The 17,024-nt window shown below is 40.4% G+C and overlaps 1 protein-coding gene across 2 annotated transcripts in view; it reads left to right on the top strand.

The window, feature by feature from the left end:
- TMTC1 (transmembrane O-mannosyltransferase targeting cadherins 1) overlaps positions 1 to 17,024 on the top strand; it is a 305,981-nt gene that overhangs the window by 185,573 nt on the left and 103,384 nt on the right. For both annotated transcript variants that reach the window (XM_055572983.1, XM_055572975.1), the window contains exon 9: positions 8,453 to 8,574. In XM_055572983.1, coding sequence (XP_055428958.1) covers positions 8,453 to 8,574 — 122 coding nt within the window. The remainder of the gene's footprint in view (positions 1 to 8,452; positions 8,575 to 17,024) is intronic.

Here is a 17,024-nt window from a genome sequence, read left to right as displayed (position 1 = left end):
TGAGAAGAGATCTTGTCTTGCTCCTACCTTTCATCTCTCTGGTCTTCCTCACAATTTTTTTTTTAAAAAATACACAGCTTTATAGTAAGTACTTTTCCATTTTTGTTCAAAACCACAGAGATGAAGAACGTTCATTCTTTTCTTCTCCCATGTCTCCATGAATTCCTATGATATTTTCATTTGAATCAGGAAAAAAATTTCTTGAACAATATTTTTCTAACTTACTTAATTCCCTTAACTCCTTACTAGTGCTTGTTTATGAAAATGAATGGTGTTTTCGTGCACTAGACTGGTATTTTCCAATCATGCTTCAAAAGATGTTTGCTTTTATTTGCCTTTGAACATTTAAAACACACTTACAGAGAATGTAAGGCACATTTCCAAATAAAGTTTGAATTAGTTTATTCTCACTTGAGTAAAATAATCTGAGTGCTTCAGTCTTCCACCTGATTTGACTCTGAAACAACGTAATTGTGTGCTCTTGTGAGATAAGCAGTTTCAATCCCAGGAACTAGTGTTTGCAGGAAGATTCAGATGATTGATTAAAAGCAAATCAAACAAAAACTCTGCCAAAAAAAGAAAAAAATGAAGTCCTTAACCAAAGACCAGAAATCAGAAGTGTTGGTTTAGGAATGCTCTGATTTTAATCTCCCTTCAACTCTCCGTTCATCAGTGCAACTGGCAGAGCTCCTCAGTGAAGAAACCTTGGCATGGGACAAGCAGTGTTTAAATTGGCTCAGAGAAGACAGTGTACAAATCTGCTTTTGTCTCCAAGGAGATATAATTTCTTCATTCATTTCCCCTTTTAAAATTTTTTTCCCTGAGCATTTATGAGTAAATTTTAGAGCACATGAAAATGAGGAAGTGATATCACCAGCTCGAGCCAAGTGTAGAATGTGTGTTGGCAGCTATGTTATTGAGATCCTGAATCAGAGCTATTTTTTCCCCAGCTTGGCTTATTCTGTTGATTTCAGACCAGTGAAGGAAAAAATTGCAAGTGGTACCTTTCCATACTTATGTGTGAGATGTGAATTGTGTCCATGTCATGGGCAGACTGTCCTTCAGCCTCTTGAGCATGTCACTGTGGTCTAACTTAGGGTCCCTGTTAACTGTAAAATCACCAAGGAGTTTAGCAGCTGAACTAAAGCTCTGAGAATAAGCTTTCAAATTTTCTTATTTTCTTTGTCTTTAAGACTGTCCCAAGATTCCTCTCAATTCCTCCATTACTGATATGTTGATCAGGTTCTAGATCTTGTTTGAATCATTAAGAAGTGGACTGTTGCATTTGAGATAACAATAGCAGTAAAAATTCAAAACTTTCTCTTCTCCCACTATTGAGAGATTGGTCTAAATATCATTTGCCAGATAAAGCTCTCTCAGATTGGCATTTGTCTTCACTGTTTTTATACAACATTAGAATTTTTCTATAATCTCAATGGCCTCAAAAAATGGTGGTTCACTCAAGGGCTAAAACATGCTGGAAGCACAATAATGCAAGGATGGGACCAAGTCAGGAGTGATCTGGAGCTGGCTCCAGTTGTCTCATGAAAGCCAGAGTTCTGACTACTTTTCTGCATCCACAGCTCTGCTACCATCTCTGTGCTCTTTCTCTGTGATCTATTAGTCAGAGCCCTGGCAGGAGACGCAGTGCGCAGCCAATGGAGTGATCGAAGGGTTTATGAAGAGACCTTTGCAGACCTTTGCAGTGCCTTGGGCAAAGTGGGGCTAACATGCCAAGGGACGCATACCAGATGGCCTGAAACGTCAAAGGAAGGAACTGTCACCAACACTAAGTGAGAGCTCTGACCTTGGAGAGGATCCCTAGACAGGAGCTATGCCTGGAGTTAGGCAAACTGAGGCACTATCAGACAGATGTGGAGAAGTTGTTGTTGTTCAGTTGCTAAGTCGTGTCTGACTCTGTGACCCCATGGACAGCAGCATGCCAAGCTTCCCTGTCCTTCACTGTCTCCCAAAGTTTGAAACTTGTGTCCATTGAGTCAGTGATGCCATCCAACCATCTCACCCTCTGTCGCCCACTTTTCCTTGCCCTCGGTCTTCCCCAGCATCAGGGTCTTTTCCAATGTGTCAGTTCTTCACATCAGGTGACCAAAGTATTGGAGTTTCAGCTTCAGCATCAGGTCTTTTGATAAATAGTCAGTGTTGATTTCCTTTAGGATTGACTGGTTTGATTTCCATGCCATCCAAGGGACTCTCAAGAGACAAAATGTGGTCCCCTGGAAAAGCGAATGGCAAGCCACTTCAGCATTCTTGCCTTGAGAACCCCATGAACAGTATGAAAAGGTGGAGGAAGGAGGGCCTGTCCAATTCCAAGGAAAATATAGACAGGAGTGAAGATCAAGTAGACAAGAGAGCAGCCCATGGGGAGGAACGAGGTTCAAGATACATTCATACAGAGCTCAGACAGAATCCCATTGCCCCAAACAATCAAGTTCTTTCTGCCCTTCCACCTCTGACTTGCCCCTTCCCATGCTGGTCCTGAGTTAGTCTTCTGAGGCCAGCTCTCCATCCATTTCATGCAGTCTGTATTATCATCATTTGAAAGCATCGAAGGACATCTGTAGATTCAAAGCTCATGATGTTTTAAATAAGCCTGAGCCTCTGATTTGCTCAAGTGGAGACTCACCGATGCATTTCCTCTGGACAGCAATATAAGGAGTTGAGTTTTCAAAAAATTATTAAAATATACACAAGCATCACAGGCAGAGCCCAGGTTTCCTCTTGTAGGAAGGAGACCTGGAGTCCTGTGCAGCTGTGAGGAAAATTTTTCACAGAAATAATGTGATGCATTTTTGCTGATTTGCAGTTGCAGTTATTTGTGAAGGACCCAAAGGTGTCAGCATTTGAGTTTATAACAGGGATAATAATACTCATCTCCACAGAACTGTTGTGAAGATTAAAGAGAATTTTTTAAACTGGCATTAATGTATTCCCTGCTACTGGGTGGAAATTTGAGAGTCACTTAGCAAGAGAATGAGTGCAGCTCACTGCCCAGGGCCGATGAGGATTCAAAACAAGAGATGAGGCAGTAAAGTACAGTCAGATAAAGCAATGGAGATTTCAATTGATTAAATAACTTGTCTTCCTCAATTAAAAAGAATTTTCATAATAATATAATAGTGATTATTGAGTATTTTAATACACTGAAATATTCACAAAATTAAAATTGAATTTCAGTCATGTGAAAGATGTCATTTTTCCTGAGCCTTTCAAGAGCAGGTAGTAGTTAGTAGCAATGAATGGAATGAGAGAGGCATGGAAGGGTATGCATACATCCTGATTAAAAGTACCGGATTAAAAATGCTGTTGGTCAACTCTGGCAGACAATCATAAGACAGTTTGGATATTGAAAGACTGAGGACTTCTCAACCCAAATTAACATTGCAAATACTGTGTTTCAGAGGGTGGCAAAAAGTGCAAGGTTTCCATAGTAAGAAGTCTCTAAATTGAACCCCAGAGATGTATATGCAGCTTCTGTCACTAATCTTTCTTATTGCAACAGTTTGGTGAATGCCAACTATGTGCAGGTATCTGGATAAATTTAAGTAGGATATGACTCCCATCAGGAAAGGCATAGTCTAATGGAGGAAGTAGACCCAAGAACAGATGAGAAAAGAGGGCCTCGTATATAGCCCTGCCAGTTGTCAGCTTGGAGATACCTTACTCCCCGGGCTGAAGAGGGAGATTTATGGTCATCAGCTTCCCTGAAAACTGATAAATTAGATGCAGACAGCTAGAGCCTAGGACTGCCAAATGCATCCTTAGTGAAATATAACTGTGCTCTTTGTAGAACTGTGAGAACATGCTGAATGCACTGTTTTATTTATCTGTAACCTATTTAGAGCTGAAGGAAAATATGATAATAGGAATGATGGTGATAATTACTATAATGAGGCCTGTTCTCTGCTGCTCTGGGAGGGAGCAGACTATGGTGGAGGTTGTCTGGGTTAAGTGAAAGAGAAGTTGTCTTCTCATGACCACTCATGCACACGATGCTGGCCACGTGCATGTGCATCTATCTGTGTGTGTGTGTGTGTGTGTGTGTGTGTGTGTGTGTGTGCGCGCACGCGCGCCTGTGTATGTTTCCTCATCTGCGATGTGTTCTTTGAAAAGGAAACTGAGAGTAGGAAGGGGATGGGATAAGCCAGAAGCCACTAGGCTAGGCTCAGATTTTGGAGCTGGGGCTTCTCTGAGGTAATCTATGTTTCTGAGGAGATCACTGCTTTTCCATTAGTGACTCCCACAGATGCATGGCTGTGCAATGGTGGCCGAGTGATTCTCTGGGCACCCTGACAGGTGTGTTAAGAGAATTTCATCTCTTTGCAGCTCAGGGAAATGCTTTTTCTGTCTCCTCTCGAGCCAGAAGAAAATCAAGCCTAACACCCACCACAGTGAATCTATCACACATTTTTCCTACAGATACAGTAGGTATCGGTAAACTTTCTTTTGTTTAACTGATCAGAGAAGTAAATTAATTTGTTGGAAGTTGCACAGTTAATCAGACAAGTAACATGTATTTTTATTGGCTATATTACTAGCTGTTTTAATTCTTACCTTTTCACTCCCTAGTGTATTTGGAATAAATTTCCAGTTGCCTCTTTCCTAGAAATGAATGCACTTCGTGTACTTTGGAAAATGACACACATCTTATTTTTCCCCCACTCATATTTTGTTTGCATTTCATCTGAACCTATTAGGTTGAGATAAGCCATAAATTATTTAGCCAACTCTGTCACATCTGTGATCCACAAGATACAAAATTGGATTCCCTTCCAGTCTTTCTCATTCTAGGAAGTTCAGCCACATCCATGACATATTTTTCCCTAATTTTACAACATTCTGATTGCCTGATCAACCTGCAGTTTATGTCAATATTTAGTATATTCTTGAATATGTTCTATCTCTCTTGACTGAATGGGGAGGAGAGAAGATTATCATCAGTTTGATTTGAGAATCAAGAACTTTTTTCACGAGTATTATTTCTCTTGAGATAAACAATGGAACTTCACTGAGTTTGGGCACTGTGCCACTGTCTTAAGTTGAATGTTTTGAAAATTAAGAAAGCACCACATAAGACAGCCCTTCTGGTAGCACATTCTGTGGAGTGGTGGCCTCTAAACTCATAACTCCAATGACATTGACTTTAACTGATCAAGAAATCTTTGTGCTGATCCAACCAACCCCACTGAGCCGTGAACTACACTTATGTCATTTTATAGTTGAGGCAAGGAAGGGCTAATTACTTGCCTGCTCAAGGTGACTAATGATGGCAGGGCCCCAACTTAGATCTGGACATCAGCTTTGGGACACTGACTTGCTTTCCCTTCTATGTGTGTGGGACCCTTAACTTGTTCCTTGTTGCCTGTAGGTAAAAATCAGCTCCACTCAGGGAATAACAAACCCTTATAATTCATCACCTGCTAACATGTTCAGAGTTATTCCCTGCTTTGTACTTTCTGTATCTTCTGCCTGGAATGCACCTCACTGTGACCACTTCCTTCCTCTCCTAACACCATCACATTTACCTTGTGAGCATTCACTCCTCAGTCTTCAACCCCAGATTGTCCCCTCCACCAGGAAGCCCTCTCCATCCTCTCCCTGTCTCACACCCAGTTTCCTCTCTCACCTGGAACATTTATTCATTTATTGATTTATTCAACAAATGTTTCTAAACACTTACTAAGTGACAGGCACTGAGCTGAGCGGAAACCACACAACTCTGAATACAGCTCACCAGCTCCTGTCCTCATAGAGCTTAGAGTCTGGTGGAGACATTAGAAAAATATGGTGAGCACACAGAAAAATATGTAATTACAACTGGGATGAGAGTCAGGAAGGAAAGAAAGTTGGTGCCTGGAGCCTGCAGTCCCCAGCTCAGCATCACCACTGCCTGCAGCAGTGGCACTCAGACTACCCACTGCAGGGGCTCCAGAACTGAGGGAGGAGATGGCGAAGGGGGCGTCTGCATGCCCGGGGTGCCCGCCTCCTCTCCATCTAGTGGCTCCCTGAGCCTCAGGCTTCTGCTGAGTAAAGGACATAAGCATGTGCCACCACAGTGAGGAAGGCCTTTGGTCAGGCAGCAAGGGGTGATACTGGGGGTATGAAGGCAATGTCTTTTTCAGAGCTATGAGGGATGCTCACCAATAACTGCAGTGACTGAGGAGGCATCTCATAGGGTAAAACACAATCCAGGGATGTGGATATATCATGACCTGGTCAAGATTCCATCAGTCCCTCCCCTTGTCTTCATTCTTAGGATTAATTAATAGGGGATTTTACATTCTCTTTACAAATCTCTTTAGGAAGACACACTAATACTTTTGTAAAAGTATTTCAGTTTTTGAATAGTCCAAAAACAGAAAAGAGAGAGAGAGAGAACATCACTAATAGACTCAGAGTTCATAAGGAACACTTGGGCAAGACACTCATTCTCTGGGGTTTATTTTCAACTTTGTCAAGAAACACTTGCCTTTGTCAACGTAAAAAAATAGTCACAACCTAAAAGTTGAGAGTTACGTTTTAATTGGTGAGAAATTTTAGGACTTTAAGCACAGGAGATAGTGTCTTATGTAACCCTGAGAGAATTGCTCTGTTGAAGCAGGGGGAGTGGGTGGGGGTAGGAGGGGAGCGGAAAGGGAAGTGAGGGGAAGTTGGTTATACAGAAGTTTGCAATAAAGGACAAGTAGTCTGAACATCAAAAGTATTTTATGAATTAAAGAAAACCAGATAGCCCAAGTTAAGGAATTTAGTGCTTTTCTATCCAAGGGAAGAGTCTGGGCTCATTGAAATCATTCCTTTCATATGCATCTCAGCTATCTGAGTCCAGTATTCTGTGTTTTTCACATCCTGAGTTCCTCAGTGCTCACTGTAGGGAGTGGCTGCAGCCTCATGGCTGCCAGATTGCACAGGTATTTTCTTCCTTCCTGAGTGACCTTAGGGTCAGGGATTCACATTTGGAGGGCCAGAATCACTGATATCAATATGAAGGAAATATTCCATTTCTCACCTTCATATTATAGGATTCTTAGGGTGTTTGTTCCTATATAAACCTTAAGTTCTTGCACTGAAATATACTTTGTAAACTGAAAGAATAATATAAATTACAAAGAGAGTTTTCAGCTTTTATATATAATGAACTTGCCACTTCTTACCTGTGTTTTTCCTTTAATTTAAATGCAGCATAGAATATATAACATTGCATCCATTTGAGTTGAAAGCTTGTTATGCAAATTTTTTTTCTTCTTTTTCTTTCATCTTTTAATTCTAAAGAGTATGGTTACTTTAGGTAAATTTTAAAAATGAGGTAATGACTTACAGAACCATTAATTGTTCAAGGGAAATAGTCCAAATCACATTTGCAATTTTATTATTCAATGTATTTTAATAAAGTCCAAGTATCATATGTCTCAAGATGCTTAAAATCTTTTACTTTGTCTACTTAAAATATTAGTAGTTTGTGTTAGGGAGTCTTATTTATGTTTTTAAAATTTTTTGTTTAGTGTTTTGCAAATATTTAAAGTATTAGGCTATTTTAAATGTTTATAAGAAAAAGTTTAAAACAGTAATATGGAAAGTTCTGTTTGGTTTTCCTCTTCAATTATTTTTAAAAGAAAATACCATCCAATACATCTAGATTTGTTTTAAATGGATTTTCCTTCAAATGTGTCTATTTGGAAATACACACTACCTTTTACAGTGCCCATTACAACATATTATTTGGTAATAAATAAAAAACTTTTGTTAGTTGTGACAAAAATCTTTACAAATTTTTTATATACAATATAAGAGAAAGGTATTCTATCAGTTTAATGAATTATTGTAATGAATTTTTACTCCAAAAAATTTCATGGAATCAAGCAAGTAAATGCTTACTGTCTTACTTTGAAAGATGCTAAAAACACCTCAGCTCAAGTGATCTCCCTCTCTGGTGCCCCTTATTTCGCCATTTGCATTTCATTTCCTTCATGCTAAGATTTGCCTCCTCTGGTGGGCTTTGTGTGGGTGTTTTTCTTAGTTTATTCATTTGTTTTTAATGTGTTCTATTTTGAGAGGACAATAATTCTCCATGATGCCTTAGTGAGCTTTATCCTACCCAGCTGCTGTGCTCCCTGGAATGAGTTGCCTGGGGGCACAAGGACTCTGAAAGAAACCAGACCAGGTAGTGTTGCTGTAGAGCCAGCCCAGAACAAGGAGTAATGGTCACTGATTATGTTATGCAAATAGCAGATGTGCTGGATGGCAAATATGTGTCAGGCAAACATGCGAATATTTCCATGAGCCAGAGGTTTTAGCCTGAAGGCTTTCTCTGATGAATCAGTACACTGATCAAAAGGTCCACATTGGTCTAGTTTATTCATTCCTTGAATAAGAACTTGATGGTTAAATGCTGGAATTAAACCCAGATTAATTTGTCCTCCACTGTTGTGTGTTTCAGAGACTGGAGCACAGGGAAGTTTTGGTGGGCTTGTTGTTCCTGGTTTTCCCGTTCATCCCAGCCAGCAACCTCTTCTTCAGGGTGGGTTTCGTGGTGGCCGAGAGAGTCCTATACATGCCTAGGTAATTACTGTTTCTGGTTTCCTCTTTACGAGACCAACATTGATGGCTCTAGAGAGACTGTTGTTTGCATGTATCACAGTTAGATCCTTCTGGAGCTCAGGTGTTTATTACCTCAGCTTTAAAAACAGCCACAGAGGAAGCTGGATAATATTGACTGGAGTATATTCAGGATTTTAGCAGCAATCATTTTACCGTAACTTCTTTGTTCAAGTATCTGTGCTTATTAAACATAATGAGTTACTTTCTAGAAATATTTGTTAATTTGCATAAAATTATTGACTGTGTTAAGTAGCATGATTTTAATTGACTTCTATCTTCTTTTTCTCTCTTTATTTGTTCTTGAATTTAAAAATAGGAACAATCTCAAAGAAACTTGTCCTTGAGAAAAACATTGGTTAAAAGTTATAAAGGGCATTCAGACATGTATGATTACATAATGGCACTTAGCTTTGAATATTTGAACTGTGTGACGCTTGTCTGTTCTCTTATCTTATTGAAATGTCAGCATTCCAAGGCCATGTTTCTTTTCAGAAGCCTGAAAATGTCCCTGAAATGGTTCTGCCATTTATCTATTGTGTGACCTTAAGCAGAATATGATGTTTTTACACTCATTTCTTTTTTAAACTTTAGAAAGTTATTTCTTTATTTTTATTTTGGCTGTGCTGGGTCTTCACTGCCACACATGGGCTTTATTGCCACATGGCACGTAGGATCTTAGTTTCTTGCTGCTACTGCTGTTGCCAAGTTGCTTCAGTCGTGTCCAACTCTGTGAGACCCCCATAGACGGCAGCCCACCATTCTCCCCCGCCCTGGGATTCTCCAGGCAAGAACACTGGAGTGGGTTGCCATTTCCTTCTCCAATGCATGAAAGTGAAAAGTGAAAGTGAAGTCGCTCAGTTGTGTCCAACTCTTAGCGACCCCATGGACTGAAGCCTACCAGGCTCCTGCATCCATGGGATTTTCCAGGCAAGAGTGCTGGAGTGGGGTGCCATTGCCTTCTCTGGGGAATTAGTTTCCTGACTAAGTATCAAACCCACATCCCCTGCATTGAAAGATGCATTCTTAACCACTGGACCACCAGGGAAGTCCACAAACTGAATTTTTTTTTAACTTGCAGAGCTTTATTTATTTATTTACTTTTGGCCACATCATGCAGCTTGTGAGATCATAGTTCCTCAACCAGAGATTGAACCTGACCCTTAGCAGGGAAAGTACAGAGTCCTAATCACTGGGCTGCCAGAAAATACCCTCTCATTTTTAAAATAGAGATTTTAATAAGCTTTCTAAAATTAAGTGATTTTATGGATTATAAGTAAGAATGAACTTTTCTAAAAGGCAACAAAACAAATACAATAAACCAAAATATTATCAGGAAATTATTCATTCATATTGAGTTAGAAATTTGTTAACTTTAAATTTAATTTAAATAAAATTAATTTAAGTAATAAGAAGATTTAATTTCATTTATGGATATTGACTGAGAATTTTTAAATGCATATAATTAGAAATGAGTTTCATAACCTTGGACGCTCCTCAAACTAAGTACCTCACAGCTTTCCTAAGGCTTTACAGTCTCTTGTTTTGACTTGGTTAACGAAAAGGTGGCCTTTAATTTTCTTTATGTGTCTACAGCACAATTTGGGAAGGAAATTATTCCTTGCTAAGAAAACTACTTGATAAGACAAAAATACAGCACAATTTCTTTGCATTCTGTGTTGCCTTAAGACAACAAGCTTGTGAGGCTGTGTCAGTACTAAGGAATATAGTGGGCAAAGGCAGACTTCAGTGTGTGTTCTACGCGTGTTTTTGCTTAGAGCAGCTGAGAGTGGCTTCAGTCAGGTTTTGTCTGCAGTACTCCTGATTCCAAGTAGAATCTGTATTCATTCTTCACTTAACAGATATTCTCAGAGCACCTGTCCCAGGCATATGCTCTACTAGATTTGAGGCTACAAAAATTAATGAATCTCTGGGTTTTTTTTTTTCCACCAAAGATTTTAACTGCTGATTAAAAACAAAATGGTACCTTTCAATCTAAAAACTTGATGGGTTGGATATTTTTTAAAATAATATCACAGTCTAATTGTATCAGAACTTTTGTTGAATCTTTATTGTATGTCAGCCACAACACTAAGGGTGTTATATTTATTTTCTCAGTTAATTCATGCTGTATGTGGTGGTTCGAAACATGTTCCTGCAGTCATAGTGTGACATGAGTGTGACATCCCTAGGTCTGTTTCCTCATCTATGTAAAATGAAGATAATGGCACTGAAGTCAGTGAGATATTATAAACATTAAGTGAGATGGTCATATAAAAATCTATAAAATGCTTTGTATTGTACATGACTAGTAAATATCAAGTGTTACTATTGTTGATGTCAGCTTTCTGAGGTAGCTGATACCATTATACCCATTTTACAAAAATAATGCCTGGGCTCTAAGTTAAGTAACTTGTCCAAGTGATATAGCTAGTAAGTGGCAAAATGGTAGATTATGGATCCTTGTCTACTGACCCGTCTGTCACCTTCCAGCTTACACTGCTTCTCTGATAGTAACCTCAGTATTCTGCTCAGTTGAAAAAGATAAAGAAAATCTGAGCATAGTTAAGTATTCAGCTCAACTCCATTTGGAATCATCACTTGATACTTTAGGAGTCCTGAGATCTGAATCCTCAGCCATCGAGGTTCTGAGTACATAGCAGTGAACTTTTCTAATCCAAATACAAGAGAAAAATTTTTGAGGAAATGAAAGGCTGGAATTTTAAACAAGAGGTTAAATTTAATTCTTCTGGAAGAGAAACTTAGGTAAACATTATGAAAGGAAAAGTGAAAGTTAGTTGCTCAGTCGTGTCCAACTCTTTGCAATCCCAAGAACTGTAGCCCACCAGGCTTCTCTGTCCATGGAATTCTGCAGGCAAGAATACTGAAGTGGGTTGCCAATTCCTCCTCCAGCGGCTCTTCCTGACCCAGGAATTGAGCCTCGGTCTCCTGTATTGCAGGCAGATTCTTTACCATTTGAGCCACCGGGGAAGCCCATAATATTGTCATCAACCATGTGTAAGCTATCTTATTTAAAGTCAGGGGTTTCTGTCACCCCAGCAGGTGTGTCCTCCACCCACAGAATCATCCAGCTCTGGCCCTCCCTGTGCCGCCATGTCATAGCTAGGCCTTTCTCTGACTCCATTCCTTTTCTCCAAAATAGTCAAAGTTGTACCACTGCCCTTTTCCCACTAGGAATATGCTGATTGGGATTAAAAGTTTGAAATAGAAAGAAAACATCAATATTACCAAGAGCACGTGCCTGCCTCTCAGAACCTATTTGAATTTTGCTGCATTTGGCAAACTTGATGCAAAGTCATCCAAAAATCAGTTTCAGGAAACTGATCTTTATTAAAAGATGGCTGTTCTTTCCTCTCCAAGTTCCTGCATCTATGCATTGTAGTGCTGATGCCAAGTCATCATTTTCTGAGGGTTTGTCTTTACTGCACAGCATCTCCTGTATTCAGATCCATATTATCAGTGTGTCCAGCCAGGACTCTTTCCCTTCCAAAGATATAGTCTCAGCAGATGCCAAGGCCGTGTGACAGGGAGGTGGTCCTGGAGCTGATGAAGGGGGCAGGTGACCAGGCCAGATACACAGCTCTGAACACACACCTGAGAGTTTACTTCTGATTCTGAGAGCCCGGGGTCAGAGGAAGCTGAGGAGTTTTTGAGAGAGACATTGTACCTCTCATGAACCCCAGCCTTCCTTCATGGTCACTGTTGTAATGAGTACCACAAGGGAGCCATATTAATTATGGCACTGGATTTCCTTTTATCTAAAGTTGTACAACTGAGTCAGAAATCATCAAAGTTTTTGTGGTAAAACTTCTGTACTATGACTTAAGAGACTTAAATAACTTCATTGGAACTGGTTACCCATGTTGACAGTTTTCATGAAAATGGGGACTTTCTCCTAAAAAGATTTTACCCAGCAGAGACCAGCTGCCCCATCTCAGTGGATGGTGGTAGACAGTTGGGTAAGGAGCTGCTGGAATCTTCTTCAGGGCTGCAAAGAATGTTACAGACACTGCAAGTGTCCCTTGGAAGGTGCCAGAGCACCAGGTGAAGCCAGTGCATTTAATAAACCTGCACGCTGGCTTCCACAATGCTGGAGCATGTGTCCAAGCTTTTTAAACACACAGGAATCCTCTCTGCATGGCTCTCCTCCCATTATTGAGCTCAACAAGAAAAGAGCCATTTCCCACTGTATTCATACCCAACTGCTTTGAGGAAAATATGCACCGTGTATTCTGGCCTTCTTGGAGATACAGATCATCATCTTTAATACAGAAAACCATCAATGCAGAAAATCTGTGTTATCTCCAAAACTTTAGCAAACAAAAGGAAGATGAAATTAAAAGTTCAATTGATAGGTAAACTTCCTGCTCACTGAATGTTCAAGTTAAGGATCCCATTCCGAGTTTTAAGATCCCATCCATGAACACTACAGAGGTCATGTTCACCCTCACTGAATCCGGGGTGGATTCCTGCAGCCCCAGGGGGCTGGTTTGGCCATTTTACAAGAAAAACCCAGAATGAGTCATATCCACAGTTCTCTTTCATCCTCTGCCTTTCTGCCTAACAATGAACAAGTCACTTAAATCTTTTGGCTTCTGTTCTCCCTCCGTCCTAACCTAGCGAAGACCCAAAATCTCACCTGCCTCTCACTTGCACTTTGAACTCTGTGGATAAAAGGAACAGAAATTGGCTATCTATTTAGCACACTGTTGTATGGCTTTAGGGTCAACGTTTTACCACCAAAAGCAATTGGAATAATCTTTTCTTCTGGTGATAAATGCCAGTTTTATGGATATCTTTTTTGAACAGGCAGGGGAGTTCAGGGCTTAAATCATTCTTTCACAGAAGTTTTGATCTCTTGTTCTTATCTCAAGAGTAGCATATAATTTAATGGCTACTTTTTGTATTTCATAAAAACCACTTTATAATGCTTCAAAGGACTAAAATTTCTTAGAATTGATGAAGCAGACATAGTTATTGAGAGCTCTCAAATAAAATCATAGGATATGATCAGAGATCCATTCAAATGCCAGATTAAGGATGATTTATTTACTTTAGTGTCAAAGAGCAAATTCCTGAACTATTTTAAGAAAACATCTATGAGGGGAGAGGGAAGGACAGACAGGGGTAAGTGAAGGCAGAAACAAGAATGTAGACAGAACTGATCAAGAAAAACTGGGACGATGGAAGGAGAAGTTAAATAGATAACATGTGTTTGAGGGGAAAAGAGATACTATTTGAGTTGTATAGTTCTTCAGCTAATGGACACATCAGACATGGAAAATGGAAAAAAGGTGACTCATTTCCATTTTCAGTTCTGACAAATACCTTCAAATCATACCTACTAATTCTTAAATGGAATTTGTAATCTTACACAGGTTATTTATTTCTCAGGATGCAAAATGAGACATGTTACCTCTAAAGGAACACTAGTCCTGTTCTCTGACACTGGGACCCCTACTGATACGCCCTCTATGCATATGTTCCTTCAGAGTTGCTGAAAGGGAGTGATGATTGAGAGTGAATCAAAATTTTGCCAAATACTCAAATCAACAGAAAAATAATTTGCTATCAATAAAATCTTACGTTAGCACATCCAGTGGAAGGAAGACTGACCTGGGAATCAACACGCTGCCTGGCCATCCTGGGGATTACTTTCCTGTCTGTAAAATCTGTGTGTTGGCCTTGCCCAGTGGTCCCCAAATGTTGCTTATATCTTCATGCCACAGTTGTCCTTGTCTGTGGCCACACTGGGGATTGAGAGTTAATTAATTTCTCCATTAATTTCTCCATTAATTTCTTCTCCCCAACTCAGCTCCTCCTTTTTGGACATTTTGCAGTTTAGGAAATCTAAAGTCCAGTTATCAGGATGCCACATGGTCCCATTCAGCTCCAAAGTTCCACTCTTTGTGACTTGGAATAACCTTGGGTAAAGCATGAATTTTTCCTCTTAAGGTTTGAAACACATGTTTGTCCTATACTGGAATGGGACCACTTGTGTCTGCTTAGTTTCAGCATGATGCCCAAGTAGGGAAAGGGAGACATATCCCCTGAGGGTGGGACGGGAAGAGGAGGAAGTCCACCTGCCATATGGATAGGCCCTCTGCAGGGTCCAGCAGAGGGCACTGGGAGTTGGTCCGGGCAGCCCTGGTGTGGGGCCTCCTCATGAAGTGATGGGGTGTCCTTGCTTAGCAGCAATAAGGAGTACCTGCCAGGAGGAAATAGGACCCTAATCACTGGAGTGGGACAAGGGGCGATGGCAGATGCTCCCGTTCAAGTGGTGATAGTGCAGGCAGCTTATCAAGAGAAGTTGCAGCTGTGAGAACAGGTCCGATGTGTGCATATCCATATCAAGTCATGAGAAGAGACTCAGGAATTGGGCTGAAGCCTAATATCTAAACCCAGGCTCAAAGCACAGGTCAGATTGCTCACAAGGTGACTGGTACTGAGTCCAACACGTTGAGTCCCTCTGCTGCCCTACATTGGGGTTTCAAAAGTCAATTAACGCTGGTCTTCAGAATACCACAGGGTAGGGATGGGAAGATTTGACTCCAGTGTGTTTGTTTCTCTGCTCTTGCTGTGCCAGCATGGACTGTTCCATCCAGCCCCTTGAGACCTCAACTAAGAAGAGAGATGAGATCTAGAAGCTGGATCTTGTCTTGTGAAGGCTACTCTCCAGAGCAGGGCCCAAGTAGGGAGGGTCCTGGGCTGCACCAGACTAGTTGTCAGTCACCAAGTCATCATGGGAGTGAGTGGGCTAGGTGACTTTCATAACCAGAAAGGAAGCAGCAGGACTTTGCAAAGGAACTCAAACAACTGTGTTATAAACCTAGAGACTGTAGATCACATAGAACAGAGCAGTAGTGAGAAGTGAGTGAGCTGAGAGGAGGTCAGTGTGCTCATGGGCTGAGGATCAGCTACTCAGTTCTGTTGTGTTCAATTAATTGTCCTCGGCTATTGGCACAAAGGGAGGATAAACTTGAACAGTTATTTGCTAGGCTGGAATCAAAGCCTTAATATTATAGAACCTTGTTACTTTGTTAGTTATAAAAGATAAATGTTTATTTCTGAGTTTTAAATGGAGAGCAGTAAATGTCTTGGAAACCATGATTTGAAAGTAAAATTTGGAGAGTAGAATCTGAATTCAGATGAGACTGAATGGAATAATACATGTGCAAAATGTTGTAAGCTATGCTAGGTAACTGCAAGCCATTATTTCAGTCTGTCCTGTACAAATGAGAAGACTGGGGGAACCAAAGTGGAAGGAAATCAATGCAACGTAGTACAGGCCTCTCCTTCCCCAGGCTTTTCTTCCTCTTCCTTTGCTCTACAAAACTCTTTGTCTCTTTTCTAATCTCATGTGCTCAAAAGTAAACAACCCTAAAAAGAAAAAAAACAATATGTTGAATCTAGACAAATGGTACAGATGAATCCATTTCCAGGGCAGGAATAGAAACTCAGATGTAGAAAACACACAGGTGGGCACAGAGAGAGAAAGGGAGGGTGGGATGAATTGGGAGATTGAGATTCACGTATATAGATTACCACGTGTAAGATAGCTGGTGGGGAGCTGCTGTAGAGCACAGGGAGCACTACTCAGCGCTCTGTGACAACCTAGATGGGTGCAATGGCTGGGGATGGGGGTGACAGGAGGGAGGTCCGAGACGGAGGGGATATAATGCCTATTCTTAGCTAATTCGCTTCATAGTACAGCAGAAACTAACACAACAGTGGAAAGTAGCTATACTCCACTGAGCTGACAGACACCGAGAACAGATTGGTGGTTGCCGGAGACGGGGTGTGAGGGGTGGGCAAAATAGGTGAAGGTGGCCAAAAGGCACGAACTTCCAGTTAGAAGTTAAAGAAGCCCTGGGCATGTAATGTGTTGTTAATAATACTGTGTTGTATAACTGAAAATTGCTGAGAAAATAGATCTTAAAAGTTCTTATCACAAAAAAAATGTGTAAATATGTAAGCAGATGGATGTTAATTAGACTTATTGTGGTGATCATTTTACAATATATAGAAATATCAGATCATGATGCTGTATACCTGACACTAGTACATCACTCGTATCTCAAATTTTTAAAAAAGTGAGCAACCCTAGCTTAGCAGGCTAGCGTTCTGAAACATAATACTGAAGGAGGTTATGGAATGTGCCTCTGGGAGTGGAAGGGAGACTAGCAAGTAGGTGTCACACACCCAGCGTCCTGCACGGTTTGCTTGGAGGATATTAGTGGGCTTAAGTATGGCTATTTCAACCTCCCCTCCATTAAGACTCCCTCGTCTTTATTAGTGAATCTCTTTCTTTCTTTGGTGCCTGGATTCTGTGCTGGGAAATACATCTCAAACCAGGGACTTCTTCTATACATTTTAGTTATTTTAAAATATCC

The sequence above is a fragment of the Bubalus kerabau genome, chromosome 1, assembly GCF_029407905.1.
Source record: "Bubalus kerabau isolate K-KA32 ecotype Philippines breed swamp buffalo chromosome 1, PCC_UOA_SB_1v2, whole genome shotgun sequence".
NCBI classification, from domain to species: domain Eukaryota; kingdom Metazoa; phylum Chordata; class Mammalia; order Artiodactyla; family Bovidae; genus Bubalus; species Bubalus kerabau.
The sequence above is the reverse complement of the archived record's forward strand: the minus strand, read 5'-3'. Positions and strand labels throughout refer to the sequence as shown.